Source organism: Oncorhynchus mykiss, chromosome 32 (genome assembly GCF_013265735.2).
Source record: "Oncorhynchus mykiss isolate Arlee chromosome 32, USDA_OmykA_1.1, whole genome shotgun sequence".
NCBI lineage: Eukaryota > Metazoa > Chordata > Actinopteri > Salmoniformes > Salmonidae > Oncorhynchus > Oncorhynchus mykiss.
In genome coordinates, this window is record NC_050572.1 from 33669796 (window position 1) to 33689892 (window position 20097).

The 20097-nt window shown below is 45.1% G+C and overlaps 1 protein-coding gene across 3 annotated transcripts in view; it reads left to right on the top strand.

Annotated features, from left to right (window-relative positions):
* Positions 1-648: 648 nt before the first annotated feature.
* The window catches only part of LOC110488366 (sodium/potassium-transporting ATPase subunit alpha-3), a 28677-nt gene continuing 9228 nt past the window's right edge, over positions 649-20097 (top strand). Inside the window, exons 1-9 of one of the 3 annotated variants that reach the window (XM_036970874.1) lie at positions 649-1210; positions 1383-1454; positions 10539-10670; positions 13447-13506; positions 13706-13909; positions 14790-14903; positions 16698-16832; positions 17210-17327; positions 19106-19374. In XM_036970874.1, coding sequence (XP_036826769.1) covers positions 1449-1454; positions 10539-10670; positions 13447-13506; positions 13706-13909; positions 14790-14903; positions 16698-16832; positions 17210-17327; positions 19106-19374 — 1038 coding nt within the window. In that variant the 5' untranslated portion in view covers positions 649-1210; positions 1383-1448. Of the gene's footprint in view, positions 1455-10538; positions 10671-13446; positions 13507-13705; positions 13910-14789; positions 14904-16697; positions 16833-17209; positions 17328-19105; positions 19375-20097 lie in introns of all 3 variants that reach the window. The other 2 variants (XM_036970873.1, XM_036970872.1) reach the window with 2 other exon arrangements.

Consider the following 20097-nt stretch of genomic DNA (forward strand, 5'->3'; position numbering starts at 1 on the left):
TTACACAACACACACACACACACACACTTGTGCACATATAATCACAAAACACAAATCCCTTTGTTCTTTCCAGTGGCAAGACACTCCAGATATTCACCCGGGTTTGAAGGTTCCAAAAAACAAAACTTGAACTCTCAACAGCTAGTCTGGGTACCAGTCGTTTTAGTTAACATTCATTCCACTCCTTGCCACTCCTATTATTTGCCAAAGGCAAGGAGTGGCACGGAGTGGCAAGAAGTGGAATGTTAGCTACAGAGACTGGTGCCCAGGCTACTCAACAGCAGGTGTTGGATTCAAATAATACACTTGTAAAGCCAGAGACGTATGCATTCAAGTGCGTTGAACAATACAATGATATCGGATGATTGAGTGTGTGTTCTCTCTGGAATGCTCGCATGGCATTTACATGCAAGGCGCAACCACTAACTTTGGTGTGGAGTGATAAGAGATGCTTATCAAATCTCCATGGAGACCACACTTGACAGTGGGAGTTTTGGGCGGAGGTGACTCAGAGGAACACTACAGTGTTGAGACAGATTGGTCATTGGGGAGGTACATTGAATAGCCTATTCATATGTTCCAGAAATACGGATGACAGACTTGAGCGGAACCTTTGTATTTATAGCTGCAGAAGAGATTCACAACATCATTGATGTATTGTTAAATCCGTCATCTCTCAAGAGATTGCAGTTTCATGTGCGACGGAGGCTAACTGTCAAGCAAACTGCAACTTGAGAACGTTTTCATGGTTTTTAGACAGCTGTTCTTTTAAACTGTCAAGTCTTCTCTCACCTCTATTGCCCCTTTGTCCGAACATCCTGAAAGAGAATTGGACTGGTGATCGCTCAATTGTCTGTTTGTAATGCGACCTATTGGGGCAAAGAATGGTCTGTGGGTGGATTCTAGTTACGAGTGAGACTGATTACACAGCACACTTGCAATAGGTCTATCCTGCTTTGTGGGTCCAGGGCAGTGCATCTCACACACCCACTGGCGCTTCTTTCACACGAGGAGTATTGGGGAGCGTGGAAAGGGAGTGGCACGGCAGCTGAGCATAGCAGCGGAGGGAGACAGAATCGAATACCGTAAACAAGCGGCTCGGCTCTTCAATTTTACTGGGTATAATTTTCGCATGATACAGAGCAACGCTTATTGCTAAACTGCCTTTAATTTGATAATTTTATACCTAAAACGGCCCCTTTTAAAAAAGGTATTCAATGAAACGTTGCCTTCTCATATATTTCTGTGCCGTTCCTCTTATGAATGAGATCTGATCACGTATTATTAGAACAATAGCCAACAGCGTTTGGAAGAAGAAGATTTTTTTCTTCTTAAATTGTACAGTTACAGTTCTCGCTTCTGTTTCTACACTATACTATCAGCTACTCTGGTGGAATCCAGCCTCAACCCTTTTCATCTGCTGTGGATACCCGACTAACTGCGCCGAGATGGGGGTAAGAGTTATTTCTATTGTGTGTAAAAATGCGTTTATGAATGGATAGCTGTAGTAGCATATGAGACATGTGTAACTCACCTCAAAGGGTTCAAATGTGGAAGAAACATCATATTGGAATGACATTAACCACTATTGGATTTCGATGGCTTGTGAAACTATTGCAAATTGCTGTGACTTTACTTGCATGACAGTTTAAACGCATGAAGGGTATCTATTTCTATGTTGATTCAATGCAATTGGACGAATTACAGTTCAATACATCTCATCGCTGTCTATTCTTCCGGTAAATCACATTTTCCATGTCTGTGTTAAATAGAAACATTACTGACATTGTTCTAATCTGCTATCTGCACCGTTTTCCCGAATTGCGCTCGAACCGATTCGCTGCGCACTTCCACTCCTCTCCTCTCCAGCCGTCAGCGGGTGCGTCATAATTGAGTTATCGGGAGTGGAGAATCTGGTCCCACATTTGGATTATAAACTGAGTGGTTCGAGCCCTGAATGCTGATTGGCTGACAGCCGTGGTATTCCACGGGTATGACAAAACATGTATTTTTACTACTCTAATTATGTTGGTAACCGATTTATAATAGCTACGCGGAGTGCCTGGACACAGCCCTTAGCAGTGGTATATTGGCCTTATTGCTTAATTATATCACTAAACATATGTAGGCTACCGAGGGATGAACTCTGTTGGGCGATTAAGGAATGTGTCGCCGGTGTGGCAAAGGCGCGCAATCTGTTCCTTGTGACAAATTGAAAACAAGCCGTTCGCCAAACCTAAATCCCAAATTAGATGTTTTTTTGGCCATTCTATGTTTAGGAATATTTAGGTTAGGCTACAGAAGAAAGACAATGTGGATGCAGGAAGGATGCCTCTAAGCCTTATCCATCCTCTAAATCGGATAATCTATTAATAAACCTAATTTCATTACATTATTACCCTAGTTGTCATAATATTGTTTCACGTTTTGACCCCTTGCTTTTATGGCACAGTGATGGCCTCCATGACTGACATTTGTAATTGATAAGGAGGCCACAGGGACACCTTCAGAGGGTGGGGGTGGGATACCAGATGTCGGAATTGGAATATTGGAATTGTTGTCCACCACTTGTTTTATACCCATCCTACAGAGTCATATATTAAGTCACTGAAACTGTGAGAGTCGTTGGTTATGGATATACAGACAGGGAATTATTGGAGACAGACAGTTGCGCCAAAATGGATGCCCATGTGGGTTAGGGAGGTTGTAATCAAGCATGCCAGTGACGGGTTGTAGCAGAAAGTCTTGCTTATTTCTTTTTTTTTTAAATTTTACCCCTTTTTCGTGGTATCCAATTGTTGTAGTAGCTACTATCTTGTCTCATCGCTACAACTCCCGTACAGGCTCGGGAGAAAGTCATGCGTAGTGATGACACAGACTGCTGTGATTAGGCATGGCAAAGAGGATAAAATGTTCCTATACATTGTTGTATACAGTGCGTTCGGAAAGTATTGATTTTTCACTATTTTGTTCCATTTTAGAATAAGGCTGTAATGTATTTAAAAAACACAAAAACAAGTTATCAATCTATACACAATACCCCATAATGACTAAGCAAAAAACGATTTTTAGACCATTTTGGAAAAGAAACTGAAAGTTAAAGTATTCAGACCCTTTACTGTACTTTGTTGATGCACCTTTGGCTGCGATTACAGCCTCAAGTCTTCTTGGGTATGACACTACATGCGTGGCACACCTGTATTTTGGTAGTATCTCACATTCTTCTCTGCAGATCCTCTCAAGCCCTGTCAGGTTGGATGGGGAGTGTCGCTGCACAGCTATTTTCAGGTCTCTCCAAAGATGTTCGATCTGGTTCAAATCCAGGCTCTGGCTGGGCCACTCAAGGACATCCAGAGATTTGTCTCGAAGCCATTCCTGCGTTGTCTTAGCTGTGTGCTTAGGGTCGTTGTCCTGTTGGAAAGTGAACCTTTGCCCCAGTCTGAGGTCCTGAGCGCTCTGGAGCAGGCTTTCGTCAAGGACCTCTGTACTTTGCTCCATTCATCTTTCCCTCAATCCTGACTAGTCTCGTAGTCCCTGCCGCTGAAAAATATCCCCTCAGCATGATGTTTCCACCATCTTGCTTCACCTTATGGATTGTGCCAGGTTTCCTCCAGAAGTGACTCTTGGCATTCAGGCCAAAGTTTTCAGTCTTGGTTTCATCAAACCAGAGAATCATATTTCTCATAATCTGTGAGACTTTAGGTGCCTTTTGGCCAACTCTAAGCATGCTGTCATGTGCTTTTTACTGAGGAGTGGCTTCCATCTGGCCACTCTACCATACAGGCCTGGTTGGTGGAGTGCTGCAGAGATGGTTGTCCTTCTGGAAGCTTCTCCCATCTCCACAGAGGAACTTAGAGTGACCATCGTGTTCTTGGTCACCTCCCTGACTAAGGCCCTTCTCCCCTGATTGCCAGCTCTAGGAAGAGTCTTGGTGGTTCCAAGCGTCTTCCATTTAAGAATGATGGAGGCCACTGTGTTCTTGAGGACTGACCCTCTGGTTCTTGTTCACCTCCCTGATCAAGGCCCTTTTCACCATATTGCACAGTTTGGCCGGGCGGCCAACTCGGCCATTTTTTGGTACCCTTCCCCAGATCTGTGCCTCAACACAATCTTATCTCGGAGCTCTGACATGCACTGTTGACTGTGGGACCTTATATAGACAGGTGTATGCCTTTCCCAATCATGTCCAATCAATTGAATTTACCACAGGTGGTCTCCAATCAAGTTGTGGAAACATCTCAAGGATGATCAATGGAAACAGGATGCACCTGAGCTCAATTTTGAGTCTCCTAGCAAAGCGTCTGAATACTTATGTAAATAAGGTATTTTAGTTTTATATTTGTCATAAATTTGAAAAAATCTAAAAACCTGTTTTCGCTTTGTCAATTTGGGGTATTGTGTATAGATTGGTGAGGAAATACATTTTTTGAATCCATTTTAGAATAAGCCTGTAACGTGACAAAATGTGGAAAAAGTCAAGAGGTCTGAATACCTTCCGAATGCACTGTATCCTTCCTTAAGCCGATGATGTCATGATTCATGGTTTGTGATGAAATTTGGTCCGTGCTATCCTGTACCCTTGGGACGTCCCTACCCCCCTCTGAAGTTGACATTTAAAAGGGTTAAAGATCAAATTCAGGTTATGTTTATGGTCAAGTTTAGGGTAAGGGAAGCGACATCTCAAGGATTACGGATAGCACTGGTCAATGAAATTATTGGCACTGGCCAATACAGTTATTTCTTTAGTCGGCCCTAATTTGGGTCAACAGTTGATCTCACGGGATGCGTAGTAGGCCTTTCATCAGCAGTAGCAGTGTGTTGTTTGCTCTATAAGTTAATTCATATGCCTTGTGACCGTGATACATAGGCCTAAAGGCCGAGACAATTCAACCACACCTTTGTTTTATTACAAAACAGGATAGCAACCTCTGTCCAGTGAAGTCCATAAAGCATATTGCATGTAACAGACAGTTACATGACCTACAGCATGGTCAAGCAAGTTAATGTTGCCAACATTTTCGGACCTCTAAACACATTTTTTATTTTTCTTTATTTAACTAGGCATGTCAATTAAGAACAAATTCTTACTTACAATGACGGCCTAGTCCAGCCAAACCCGACACTGGGCCAATTGTGCGCCGCCCTATGGAAACAACTATTGATTTATAACCAAAGAGAGTTACTGCAAGTCGCAAAGAATACAGGAGCTGCCTTCACTATTCCAGCACCATTTCAACTTGATCATTTCAACATCATCAAATCACCTCTACAAGAATAAAAATCTCTCCGGGAAGAAGAAAGGCGGGGGTGTATGTTTCATGATTAACTACTCATGGTTTGATTGTGATAATATACAGGAACTCAAGTCCTTTTGTTCAACCGGACCTAGAATACCTCACAGTCAAATGCCGACCGTATTACCTAACAAGAGAATTCTCTTTAGGTATAGTCACAGCCCTGTATATTCCCCCCACAAGCCGATACCACAATGGCCCTCAAAGAACTTCACTGGACTTTATGCCAACTGGAAACCACATATTCTGAGGCCGCATGTATTGTAGCTGGGGATTTTTACAATGCAAATTTGAGGAAAACACTACCGAAGTTCTATAGTACTCGCCCTGCTAAAACACTCGACCACTGCTCCTCCAACTTCCGGGGTGCCTACAAAGCCCTCCACTGCCCTCCCTGAGGGAAATCTGATAACGACCCCATTTTGCTCCTCCCTTCCTATAGGCAGAAACTCCAACAGGAAGTACCTGTGCTAAGGACTATTCACCGCTGGTCTGACTAATCGGAATCCACGCTTCAAGATTGTTTTGATTACGCGGACTGGGATATGTTCTGAGTAGCCTCCGAGAATAACAAACTCAGTCACCAGTGTATTTGTCTATCAGGAAGTGTATATGGGTTGTTGTACCCACTGTGACTATTAAAACCTACCCTAACCATAGGGCGGCGCACAATCGGCCCAGCGTCGTACGGTTCTGGCCGGGGTAGGCCGTCATTGTAAATAATAATTTGTTCTTAACTGTCTTGCCTAGTTAAATAAAGGTTACATTTAAACTTTTTATTGAAATGAACCAGAAACTGTAGATAGATGGCAGCATTTGCGCAAAACTGAAAGCGCGCACCACCGCATTTAACCATGGCAAGTTGACTGGGAATATGGCCGAATACCAACAGTGTAGTTATCAAAAAGGCACAACGTCAGTATAGAGACAAAGTGGAGTCACAATTCAACGGCTCAGACACAAGACGTATGTGGCAGGGTCTACAGACAATCATGGACTACAAAGGGACTATTTCTATTACAGTGTATTGGATTACTGTCATTCATATTCCAGGTGAAAAAACCTTTCCAAACCAAACCTTCGTATCATAACCTCTAACTGCTACACACAGCCTACATCAGTGTCACCATATTAGCTTACGCCATAGCTAGTCAACATAGCTACTGGAACTAAAGCATTTGTAAACCCACTACAATATGCAGTACAGTGTACAGTCAGCAAGCAGTTTAGCAGCGGGCCGCGGTGGCAAGAAATGTATAAAACCCAAATCTTACCTTGACTTGGAAGAGTTCCAGTGTTAACATAGCATCCCTCTCTGTTTGAGCCAGGTGTTTGAGTAGGCTAAACTAGCTAGCTGCATTCACTAGCTAGGTGAAAATGAAAGTAAAAAAATACAAGAAAATATAAATAGTGCTCTCTCCCTCTTGCTTCTCCTTAATTTTTTAAAGGAATGACTGTTCAAAACTGTCCAACTATTGTCTTTCTCTTTGAGTCAACTACTCACCATATTCTATACACTACAGTGCTAAATAGCTGTAGCTTATGCTTTCAGTATTATATTCATTATCTGATCCTTTGATTGGGTGGACCACATGTCAGTTCATGCTGCAAGAGTTCTGATAGGTTGGAGGACGTCCTCCGGAAGTCGTCATAATTACTGTGTAAGTCTATGGAAGGAGGTAAGAACCATGAGCCTCCTAGGTTTTGTATTGAAGTCAATGTACCCAGAGGAGGTTGGAAACTAGCTATCCTCCGGCTACACCAGGCCTGGGCAATTCCAGTCCTCAGGGGCCTGATTGGTGTCACACTTTTCCCCATCCCTAGCAAACACATCTGATTTAAACTAATTGCATTTTTAACTGAAGATCGTGATTAGTTGATTATTGGAGTCAGGTGTGTTAGCTGGGGCTGGGGCAAAAGTGTGACACCAATCAGGCCCCCGAGGACTGGAGTTGCCCATGCCTGGGCTACACTATGGTGCTAACCTGCAGAGTGCTGTAGAGGCTACTGTATTTCAAAACAGTGTGTTTTAATCAATTATTTGGTGACTTGAATATATTTAGTATTGTTTTATCCAAAAAGGATAAATATATTTAATGTTTTACTATGGTCCTCCCCTTCCTCCTCTGAGGAGCCTCCCCTGGTCTACAGTAATACCAGGTAAGAGCACCCCCAAATGTCCCCTCCCGACCGCCTTCCCTATGGCTTTTTTGTAATTAATTTGAGAGCAAGTGGACTTAAGGGGACTATTAGCAGAGTCAACCAGTGGTGGGCTAGGTGACTTCGGTGTTTAGTGGACAACATTTTGGCACTCCTGTGGATAACTCAGGGATACTTCCTGGTTTGTGTGTGTTACATGATGGGAAACAGAAGGAGATGCAGTAGGAAAATGAACCACCAAAGGCTCCTGTGATGCATATCTTGTAAAGTCTCAGCTAAAGCTCTGATACAATGATTTGGAGTTGTCTGATAGGACAGGTTCTGTATCTCTATCTTTTGAATCTTTCCCAATATCTCGTTGAGTCTCTCCCAATGTATCTTTGAATCTCTCTCAATGTATCTTTGAATCCCTCCCAGTGTCTCTTTGAATCTTCCCCAGTGTTCCTTTGAATCTCCCCCAGAGGCAATGTCTAGTCTTTGATCAAGCGATGAAGACTGTAATTCAACCATGAAATGTGATTACCTTGTAGACTAGATGGATACAACATGAATGTATCAGTGACCAAACCCAAAGTCTGCTCATAGTGTCTTTTACTGTCTTACTGTGATTAAAGTTCAGACGATAAATTGCCTTTTGTGTGTTTTAGGGCCGTAAACACAGGCACATACACTGAGTATACAAAACATTAAGAACACCTTCCTAATATTGAGTTGCACTCCCACTTTTGCCCTCAGAACAGCTTCAATTCGTCAGGTCATGGACTCTACAAGGTGTTGAAAGTGTTCCACAAGGATGCGGCCAATGTTGACTCCAATGCTTCCCACAGTTGTGTCAAATTGGTTGGATGTCCTTTGGGTGGTGGACCATTCTTGATACACATGGGAATCTGTTCAGCGTGAAAAACCCAGCAGCGTTGCTGTTCTTGACACAAACCGGTGCGCCTGGCACCTACTACCATACCCAGTTCAAAGGCACTCAAATTTGCCCATTGACCCTCTGAATGGCACACATCCCAGTGGAGGCTGCTGAGGGGAGGACGGCTCATAATAATGCCTGGAACGGAGCGATGCATGTATTTGATACCATTCCACTTATTACGCTCCAGCTATTAACACGAGCCCATTCGCCACAATTAAGGTGGCGAACGGGCTCACAATCCATGTCTCAATTGTCTCAAGGCTTAAAAAATCCTTCTTGCCTTCATCTACACTGATTGTTTTATTTTTTATTTTACCCCCTTTTCTCCCCAATTTCGTGGTATCCAATTGTTTTAGTAGCTAATATCTTGTCTCATCGCTACAACTCCCGTACGGGCTCGGGAGAGACGAAGTTTGAAAGTCATGCGTCCTCCGATACACAACCCAACCAAGCCGCACTGCTTCTTAACACAGCGCGCATCCAACCCGGAAGCCAGCCGCACCAATGTGTCGGAGGCTACACCGTGCACCTGGCAACCTTGGTTAGCGCGCACTGCACCCGGCCCGCCACAGGAGTCGCTGGTGCGCAATGAGACAAGGACATCCCTACCGGCCCAGCCCTCCCTAACCCGGACGACGTTAGGCCAATTGTGCGACAGAGCCTGGGCGCAAACCCAGAGTCTCTGATGGCACAGCTGGCGCTGCAGTACAGCACCCTTAACCACTGCGCCACCCGGGAGGCCCCATCTACACTGATTGAAGTAGATTTAACAAGTGACATCAATATGGGAATATAGCTTTCACCGAGATTCCCTTGGTCAGTCTATGTCATGGAAAGAGCAGGCGTTCTTAATGTTTTGTATACTCATTGTACAGTATTTAGACATACATTATAAGAGGCATATAAACACATACAGGCATAGTATAACACATTTAGTATCATGGACCATTTCTCCTCTAAGGACGTTTTCAGGACTTGCTGTGGTCTGTGGTCTCTCTGACCATCACGGCACCTGGGGCCACAGGGCCACCGCCATGTGCTTTTCATAGAAACGACCATGTGAGGTCCCTCTCACTGTGGCACTGTACTCTCACAAGGCTTGTATTGTCCATGACGAGAGAAAGAGGGAGACATTTAAAGAGAGGGTGGGAGAGAGAGAGATGAAAGGAGACAGAAAGAGTGAAATAGAGGTTGGGTGTGGAGGGAGTAATTGAGAGAGGGAAGGGTAGAGGAAGGAACCATGTTTGGGTGCCTTTGCATTATGTAGGCAATCACTGACATACCACTGACTGTAAAATAGGGACCTTGTAGGAGTCTTAAGGGTAAGCAGCAGGAGGCAGGCGGGTAGAGGGGGTTCGATTTATTTACAAAATTGAGCTAATGTTCCAAAGCGATGTTTATAACTGTACATATTTACAAAGTTCAGACTTCAACCTTCAATATTTAAAATAAAAAGCCTTAAATCAGGTAAATATACTGTCTATACCACAAAAGACAGGTGGGATATACCTGACTCGAATGCAGACTTCCTGTTGCGATACCAAAACCGATCTGACAAGAAAATCCCCAAATGGGCGTTTACTGTCAATACTGTAGACTTGGTCACTCCTTGGACCATACCATTTCAAAATGAAACACATTTGTATGTTGGGAAACATTAAATTGGGGAAATAAAACACTCTCAAATTGTGGGAATTTGGAGAGCTCACTACCTATAGGAGACACCTAGTAAAGTAAAGTAGCCTAGTTATAAACCATAACCAATAGATCTTGATTTGAAAAACCTTCCATTCTGGACCATGTTATACATTTCCTGGCTGTTATAATTGTCATCATTTTCATGTGGAATATACAAAGCTAGAGTGGCAAATATTTAGGGAGCTTTTCCCAACCATATAATTACGGCAGCCTTGCACTTAATTCTCTGTTTGCTTGTTTGATTGTGGCCTCCACTCAAGTAGCGAACATTGATATTATCTGAGTGCATGAATTCCTATCTAGTTGTGGCTTAGCAAAACTCAAAGTTACTAGGGCAGCATTGACACGTTCAAAGCCTAAAATTGTGGATTTAGGATTAGCTGACCCACAGCTAATTAACCCAACCTTTTCCTATGTAAAATATGGACTGGTCAGGGATCTGTTTTCTCTCTGTGTTTGTCTTTCAGTATGGACGGTCAGACAGCTACCGTGTGGCCACCACGACAGAGAAGGAAGAGAAGGAGTCCCCCAAGAAGGCGGACTCCAAGGCGGACAAGAAGACCAAGGACATGGATGAACTGAAGAAGGAAGTTCCCTTGGTATGTAGTGCATAATTCCTACTTCCTGTTTCCTGTCTATGCACAGTGCCCTAGAGCAGTGTGTCCTGGAATGTTGCTAATTGGAGACCAATTTTAGTCCAAAGTGCTAATCTAAGGAGGAAGGACCCTGGTATAATAAAAGGTTGAGAAACAATATTCTAAAGAGCACCCACTGGGCGGCGGGTAGCCTAGTGGTTAGAGTGTTGGGCCAGTAACCAAAAGGTTGCGAGATTGAATCCCCGAGCTGCCAAGGTCAACAAAAAAAAATCTGTCATTCTGCCCCTGAACAAGGCAGTTAACCCACTGTTCCTAGGCTGTCATTGTATAAATAAGAATTTGTTCTTAACTGACTTGCCTCGTTAAATAAAAAAAGTTTTATTTTTTATTCAACCAATGTGTTCCCAGTGGGCAGTCTTTGTGTATTCTGTTTGCGACAACAAAAAGATAACTTCTCAAATGATTGGACTAAGGATTTTGGTAGCATGTATTCCTGAAAATCTTTTTTTATTGGTGGCAGTAAGTGATTCTCATGGGTGTCAAACAAAGGATTTTTTTTTTGTATGAATAGTTTGTGTTTAGAGGCAATGCCAATGTAAACTAATCCTGTTTGAAGAGAATTTACTCTGTTATGAGGTATAACGTGTACGCTGGAAGTCGGGAAGCAAGTACAGGGAGTGCAAATGTAATAATATATCGAACATAGCACAAAACAAGAAACACGAAATGCGTACAGACATGAAACAGAGTCAATAATGCCTGAGGAAAGAACCAAGGGGAGTGACAGATTATAAGGGAGGGAATCAGGAAGGTAATGGAGTCCAGGTGAGTGTCGTGAGGCGCATGTCACGGTCGTGAGGAGAAACAGACCAAGGCGCGGCGTGATTGGAGTTCCACATCTTTATTTTAGTGAAGCTTAAACAAACCAAGAAACAAACAACGACCGTGAAGTACCGTAGTGCTACATGCACTCAGTCAAAACAATATCCCACAAAGCAGGTGGGAGAAAGGGCTTCCTAAATATGATCCCCAATTAGAGGCAACAATTACCAGCTGCCTCTAATTGGGAACCATGCCAATCAGCAACATAGAAAATAACTGACGGGACTGGACGCCGTGTCTGGACTGGGCACCGGCGCAGAGGAAGGCTCCGGCCTTGGAGGGGGACTGTGCGCCGTGCCTGGACTGGGCATCGGCACAGAGGAAGGCTCCTGCCCTGGAGCGGGACTGGACGCCGTGCCTGGACTGGGCACCGGCGCCGAGGAAGGCTATGGCCTAGGAGCGGGACTGGTGAGGCACACCGGAGGCCTGGTGGGTGGAGCTGACACAGGACATACTGGGTTGGGGAGACGCACTGGCGGCCTGGTGCGTGGAGCCGGCACAGGTGGCACCGGACTGGTGACACGCACTTCAGGGACACGCACTTCAGGGGTCGAGTGCGGGGAGCTGGCACACGACGTACCGGACTGGGAAGGCGCACTGGAGGCCAGATGCCTGAAGCCGGCACAGACTTCACCAGACTGCTGACAGGTTCTTCAGGTCGAATGTTGAGCAGAACACACTTGATCAACATCTCTCTCTCTCCCAACTTCTCCATCGTCTCCCTGACGGTCTCTGGCTCTTCAGGGCGAGTGCGGGGAGCTGGCACAGATGGCACCGGACTGATGACCCGCTCTTCCACTCTCCACTGCTCCGCCGACCACCCCTCGTGCCCCCCCCCAAAAATATCAATTTCAATCAGCAACATAGAAAATACCTGACTAGAACACCCCCCCCCCCCCCCCCCCCCCCCAGGCTCTCTATGGGCAGGGCGTGACAGCGCAGGTGCGCGTAACGATGGTAAGAGGTGTGCGTAATGAGACAACTGGCGACGCTGAGCACCGGAGAAGGAGTAAACGTGACAGTACCCCCTCCCCCTCACTGACGCGCGTCTCTAGCCGCCAGACGACGCCGACCAGCGGGATGGTCCAGAGAACCAGGAGCAGGCCGGTCGTTTCTACTGAGGCACGGGAGCCTGACGAGCCTGCTGAGGCACGGGGAGCCTGCCGAACCAACTGAGGTTTGAGAACCTGTCGAGCCAGCTGAGGCATGGAAGCCTGATGATCCAGCTGAGGCATGGAAGCCTGATGATCCAGCTGAGGCATGGAAGCCTGATGATCCAGCTGAGGCATGGAAGCCTGATGATCCAGCTGAAGCATCTCCGGTTGCTTCGGCAGCGGCACTTGGATCCAACGTCACCAGTAAAACCAAAAATCCCTGTTGCTTTCTCTTAGTTAAGCGTTATTCTATAACGTGTATGCGGGGAGTTGGGAAGCACGTATAACGTGTACGCTGGGAGTTGGGAAGCACGTATAACGTGTACGCTGGGAGTTGGGAAGCACGTACAGGGAGTGCAAATTTAATAATAAATCGAACATAGTACAAAACAAGAAACACAAAAAGTGTACAGACATGAAACAGAAACAGAGTCAATTCCACCTGAGGAAAGAACCAAGGGGAGTGACAGATATAGGGGAGGTAATCAGGAAGGTGATGGAGTCCAGGTGAGTGTCATGAGGTGCAGGTGCGCGTAACGATGGTGGCAGGTGTGCGTAATGATGAGACAACTGGCGACATCGAGCGCCAGAGAGGGGGAGCGGGAGTAAACGTGACATGAGGCATATGGCCAAACCATGAGAATATGAATATCCCTCTGAAACACAGACGTAAAATGTCCCCAAGCTCTATTCACTATGTATTTGCAAATTTTTATTCAATGTTTTTAACTTTTTTATTTTAGACGGAACACAAGATGTCCATCGAGGAGGTATGCCAGAAGTACGCTACTGATATAGTCCAGGTAAGTTCATCGCCTCAAGAGTTTTCTCAAAACCTGTGTTGGGCTTTTAAAATGAAATATATTGTAACCTTAATGGTAATATCAGTTATCACACAAAATATCTAGCTAGCCAACAACCACATCACAAGGTTGTACCCTTTTAACAGCAATCCCTCTCCTTCCTCTCACCCTCTCCCTCCTTTCTCGCCCCCATCCTCAGGGTCTGACCAACGCTAAGGCCGCTGAGTACCTGGCTCGAGACGGTCCCAACGCCCTCACACCTCCCCCCACCACCCCCGAGTGGGTCAAGTTCTGTCGTCAGCTGTTCGGTGGCTTCTCCATCCTGCTGTGGACCGGCGCCATCCTCTGTTTCTTGGCCTACGCCATCCAAGCCGCCACCGAGGATGAGCCCGCCGGAGACAATGTGAGTGACAGACACACACAAAATGGCCACCATCATCACTTGGCAGGGGATAAAGGGATGCAAGGGTATACATGACCTTTTTGGTTCAGCTTAATGTAGTGTTTCCCAAATGTAGCATTAAGATTCAACTTGTGGGGTTGTGGCTGATTCCTACTTGGCACTAAAAGACTTGTCAAACTCAATTAAGTGTCTAGTGGTCTACTGTTGATATGAGTCAATGTCCAATGTGTTTCTTAGATCCAGCTATATGCCTCAACCAACCCCAAATGAATGGGAAATATAGGCACTGTCTGAAATGATAAATGGTTAAACAATATTTATGTCTCTCTCTCCTTGCTCTCTCTCTCCAGTTGTACCTGGGTAATACTAAATGAGGCATTTGAATTGCAATGAATTTCATTGAATGTATCAATGATTTATTTCCTATCCTATATATTTCCATTAATTCAAATTCAAATAATTCTGCATCCCGTTTACTATTTCAATTCAAGAACTGAATTGGAATTCATCAGCCATTCTCAATTCAATTCTGAATTGACCTCAACCCTGCATGGCATGTGGTAATTTAGATCCAGCTATATGCTTCAACCAATCCTAAATTAATTAAAAAGCTAGGACCATAATAACACAATCAAACAATTAAGTTTGATTTTTTTTCCCCCCCAGCATAAAACAGTGAGAGTTCCTACAATGTTAAATAATGTTCCAATTGAGCCCCAATTTGGTTTTCAGATAACATAGCATGACAACACTTCATGAATGCTGGTAAAATGTTATTTGATAAACATTAGTAGAAGGACATCATGGTTGTAAGAACGTTTGTTAAAATGTTCCAATACTGTTTGTTTTTTACATTGTTTGCTGGGTTCTCTCTCTTCAGTTGTACCTGGGTATCGTTCTCTCGGCTGTGGTCATCATCACCGGCTGTTTCTCCTACTTCCAGGAGGCCAAGAGCTCCAAAATCATGGAGTCCTTCAAGAACATGGTGCCGCAGGTAAACAAACCTCTTCTTTAGTGCATGGCTTGGACTGAAATAGAATACAGTTCTCATTTTGGTTGCTGGTACTGATTATAATTATGTATAGGAGCTCCACAATACTTTTGAGCTAATATTCTATAAAGGGAACAGGCGCTCAAGCAGTAGAACATTTGAGGTGCCAGTACTCAGCTCCGGTGAGCTCCTGCCCAAGTCAAGCACTGCTCTTCGTACGTCCTCGAGCATTTCAAAATAAATGTACACATACATGTTATTCAATCATTGCACCCACAATGCTCGCACGCCTCAGCGAGTGTCTGCGTGGCCAGGTGCTAAAATAGAAATAGGTTATATTTGTGACGCTCAACGAGCTGCAAGTCCGGCCTCTCCCATCTCTTCGTTGGTGTTTAGGAGCATATACCCACGTGGGTGATTGAAAGATGAACTGACGTCTACACGCCAGTCGGATGTAGTAATGCACCATAAAGTTGGTTGCCAACCTCCATATAAAGTCCAAAGAAGTAAATAAGAAGCCTGAGGAAGGAGGAGAGATGACAAAACGGTAAACCAAATTCCTTTCTCATCTGTGGATTAATTGTCGGAGTAGAGGACCTTGTGCATTTCAGGTAAAATAACAACCCAATGATTATATCCCAGGGCAAATTAGCTAGCAGCAGCAAGGCTAAATTGCTGTAAATGTTTAACGCTTTTCAACCTGTCCCCAAATGAATATAATTGGTTCAGAGTTTGTTTTGATATTTCAACCTGCGTGTCCTGATCGTGTCTGGTGTAGGGGGTACAAAATCAACATGCGGGTGATGACGACACACACAGGTGTCCTGTTTGGTCAACATGTTAGATATCCTTACCACCCCATATCCTGCAATACCACCACCAATACCAATTTGGCCCTCTGGTGATTTGCCGAGTTTTCTGAATTTGTTTTTTGTTGGACATAAAAGACTGTAAAAACACCAGCAAATCAGCTCCAAGTGATTTAGATTATGGAAATCTGTTCCAAAGTATTCCCACACGTAATATAGAGATATATATGTTATCGTATATACAAATGTAAGCAAGGTTTGACATTTTTACGTTTTAGTCATCTGTTTGGGCTTCTTGCGGTCTACAAATTATTTGTAATTATGCTTTGTAATTATGCTCCGCTCAAGAAAAAAAATAGGCCCGCGGCCCTGACCATAGGGCTCAGTGTCTATAATCATAATTCCAATCCTGTTAGTCCCATCATAAGTGTTTTACAAATCTTAACCCTAACTTGTTTTTCCTAGATGACTATGGGTGGGGTAGTTGTGGCAGTGACTCAAAATAACCTGTGACCCTAATCCAGATGTCCCCCCCCCCCCTCTCAAAACACATGTAGCTGACATTGTTGTGGCCATTGTATCCACGGTCAGTTAGGGATTAGTCTATTCTACATCTTCGCGAGTGAATAGGATGCATGTTGTCATTCAGTGGTGAGTTAGTAGCCACACAGACATTGTCTCACATGATGAGTCTGTATGCAGTTCATACGTCTTGTCTATCCGCAGTCCGTCTATGGTCATTGTCAATGGTTAGTCGGTTACTTTAGTCTATTATTCATCTGCCAATCTCTATGCAATTGCATAGTTATAACATAATAACCCATCATTACTGGATAGTTTATGGTCAGTGATAGTGTGTCGTTTGTCTGTGATCAGTCTGTGGTTGCTTGTGAGTTTTACTGTTGCCCCAGTGTTACACCTGTATTTATAGCCAGCTAATGGTTGGCTTATGGTTCCTGCTTCACCATTGGGGTTCCTCTGTCTGCAGCAAGCGCTGGTGATCCGTGAGGGTGAGAAAATGCAGATCAACGCTGAGGAGGTGGTGGCTGGAGATCTGGTAGAGGTGAAGGGAGGAGACAGGATCCCCGCTGACCTCAGGATCGTCTCTGCTCACGGCTGCAAGGTAAACACACACACACACATATGTTTTACTATTGTTGTGGGGACCTAAAATGTATTTACATTTAAAGCCCTATCTCCTAACTCTAACTCCTAACCCTAATTCTAACCATGACCCTAATTGTAAACCTAACCCCTAAGTCTAAAATACCCTTTGTCCTCAGGGGAACCCCCACCTCCACACACACACACACACACACACACACACACACACACACACACACACACACACACACACACACACACACACACACACACACACACACACACACACACACAGCTCACATTAAAATATAGCACACACTCACACAACTACACATTTTACATATAAGCTTTTTAAAATTGTAAACAAGTTCCCTGGATTCTGTCCTTTTCCTATAGGTGGATAACTCCTCCCTGACAGGCGAATCAGAACCCCAGAGCAGGTCACCTGACTGTACCCATGACAACCCCCTGGAGACCCGCAACGTCGCCTTCTTCTCCACCAACTGTGTGGAAGGTACAATCGTGTTGGCAACTGCATCCTCCTCATCTCCATCCTCCTCTTCCCCTTGACCCCTTTCCCTTTTCTCGTTGCCATAATCCTCATCCTCGCTGTCGTCGTCATAACCGGCATTCCCCCCGTCGCTCTACTTTTCTCTCTTTCCTTCCCTCCCTTTCTCTTTATCCCCTGAACAGGTAGGAGGGGAACATTGTGGCTGCCATAGCAACAAGGCACCCACCATTTTAACAAGCACCCTACCCAGCGCCCACACACACTCTGTCTCTCTCTCTCCTGCTTTCTTTACACCCTCTCTTTTCCTCTCGCTTCTTTCAATTCCCCAGGTGCCTTTTCCTTCCCATCTGTCCGCATCTTTTCCTCTTTGCGAACACTCCATCTGGTGTCAATATTACCTCATCCTTTCCCTACGGCTCAGCTGGTCTAGTGTTAGTGTCAATACAGGACGACATACATAAACGGCTACGGTCTAGATTCAATCAGATCCGCGTTAACCCGCGGCAGCCGGCAACGGCATAGCCTATCTTTTAGTTTTTCGTTTAGGCGGCGTCGGAGTTGTAACTGTGTTGGAGCTGTTGAATCCACAAGCGGCCCCATCGTCATACCTGCTGCGGACATTGCCATTGGGCGCTCCGAGGGTCATTAGTAGAAATCCCATGCAGCCGTCTTACATTGTGATCTACACCTGGATTAGTCTGATATAAATCCTTATTATTTTGTTTCATGATTTTTCAATGTGAGTGTCATTATTTCTGTATAGCCTACACTTTCTCTTTGTAAACTTCTGACACGGGTGGGAAGGGTGTGGCTTCGTGACAATGACCACAAGAGCAGCTGCTCACCGATTTTGACAGTTCCAACGCAGTTCCACCTCTGACATCATCGCCGAAACAAAAAACAATAATATGCTATGCAGTTTTTGGTTCCGGCAGGTTAACGCTAATCTGATTGAATCTAGGCCATCGTTGTCTGATGAAGCTAAGGCCTCTGGTTACCTGTAGGCCCCAAATATATTTCACCTCATAGAAAGGTATATGCTGCCCCCATGTGGCTTGGATGGTGTATTGCACCTGAATTGGTGGCAACAAGAAAAACGTCAGTGGTATTTGAGTAAAGAACACTTCAGCAATTCCCTATTAGAATTTTTTTTTGAATGATTACTTCAGGACTATTCATTATAAAGGAGTGTTAGACAAATGATTCTTAAAAACGTATGATTTAATGGCATCCTGAGTGGCGCAGCGGTCTAAGGCACTGCCGTGACCGGGAGTCCCATAGGGTGGCGCACAATTGCCCCAGCGTCGCCCGGGTTAGGGGAGGGTTTGGCCGGGGGGCTTTACTTGGCTCATTGCGCTCTAGCGACTCCTTGTGGCGGGCTGGGCGCCTGCAGGCCTACTTCGGTTGTCAGTTGAACGATGTTTCCTCCGACACATTGGTGGGTCTGGCTTTCGGGTTAAGCGGGTTGGTGTTAAGAAGTGCGGTTTGGGGGGTCATGTTTCGGGGGATGCATGACTGGACCTTCGCCTCTCCCGAGCCTGTTGGGGAGTTGCAGGAATGAGACAAGAATGTAATCATGAAATTGGGGAAGAAATGACTGCAACAAAACATGATTACAAAAAACGTATGATTTGCACTCAAACTCAGTTCTTTACACTGAATAGGGGTAACGCACCATCATTTTACTCGCCATGATACCACAAATGGTATTACAAATATAATATACTGTAACATGTAAGTCAAGTCACCTAACTTCCTTCTCTCGTCCTCACCGTCACCAGGCACGGCGCGTGGCATCGTGGTGTGCACCGGTGACCGTACCGTCATGGGCCGTATCGCCACCCTCACCTCCGGCCTGGAGTCGGGCAAGACCCCCATTGCCAAGGAGATCGAGCACTTCATTCACCTGATCACAGGCGTGGCCGTGTTCCTGGGCATCACCTTCTTCATCCTGGCCGTCTGCCTGGGCTACACCTGGCTGGAGGCCGTCATCTTCCTCATCGGCATCATCGTGGCCAACGTGCCCGAGGGCCTGCTGGCTACGGTCACTGTGAGGGGATATTTTGGTGGATTTTTATGTTGTGTGGTGTCGTGTGATGTGGGTTTGGAAGGGGTAGTTGGGGGTAGTGAGGTGTGTGTGTGTGTGTGTGTGTGTGTGTGTGTGTGTGTGTGTGTGTGTGTGTGTGTGTGTGTACAGACGGACAGACGTGTTTAACTACTCACAAGAATAGTAAACAAACAAACATTTGACCAACTGGGGCTAATGTTATTTCTAGGGTGTTTAGGGTTAAGGGATAGGGTTAGGAGCTAGGGTTAGGTTTTTGGGTTAAGGTTAGGGTTAGGTAAAGGGTAAGAGTACGGGTTAGGTTTAGGGTTAGAGGTTAGGGAAAATTGGTTTTTGAATGGGACTGAATTGTGTGTCCCCACAAGGTTAGCTGTACAAAACTGTGTGTGTGTGTAGTGAGGAGAGGTGTGTGTGTGTGTGTGTAGTGAGGAGAGGTGTGTGTGTGTGTGGTGAGGAGAGGTGTATGTGTGGTGAGGAGAGGTGTGTGTGTGTAGTGAGGAAAGATGTTTGTGTGTGTGCAGTGAGGAGCAGTGTGTGTGTAGTGAGGAGAGGTGTGTGTGACTGGGGATATGAGTGTAGTTGATTTCTGTGTTTGCTGTGTGTTCCTCTGCTATGTGTTGTTGGTCTCTGTCTCTTTTTCCTCTGTCTGTTGTTGTCTCTTACTCTGTGTGTTCCATCTGTCTGTCTGTCTGTCTGTCTGTCTGTCTG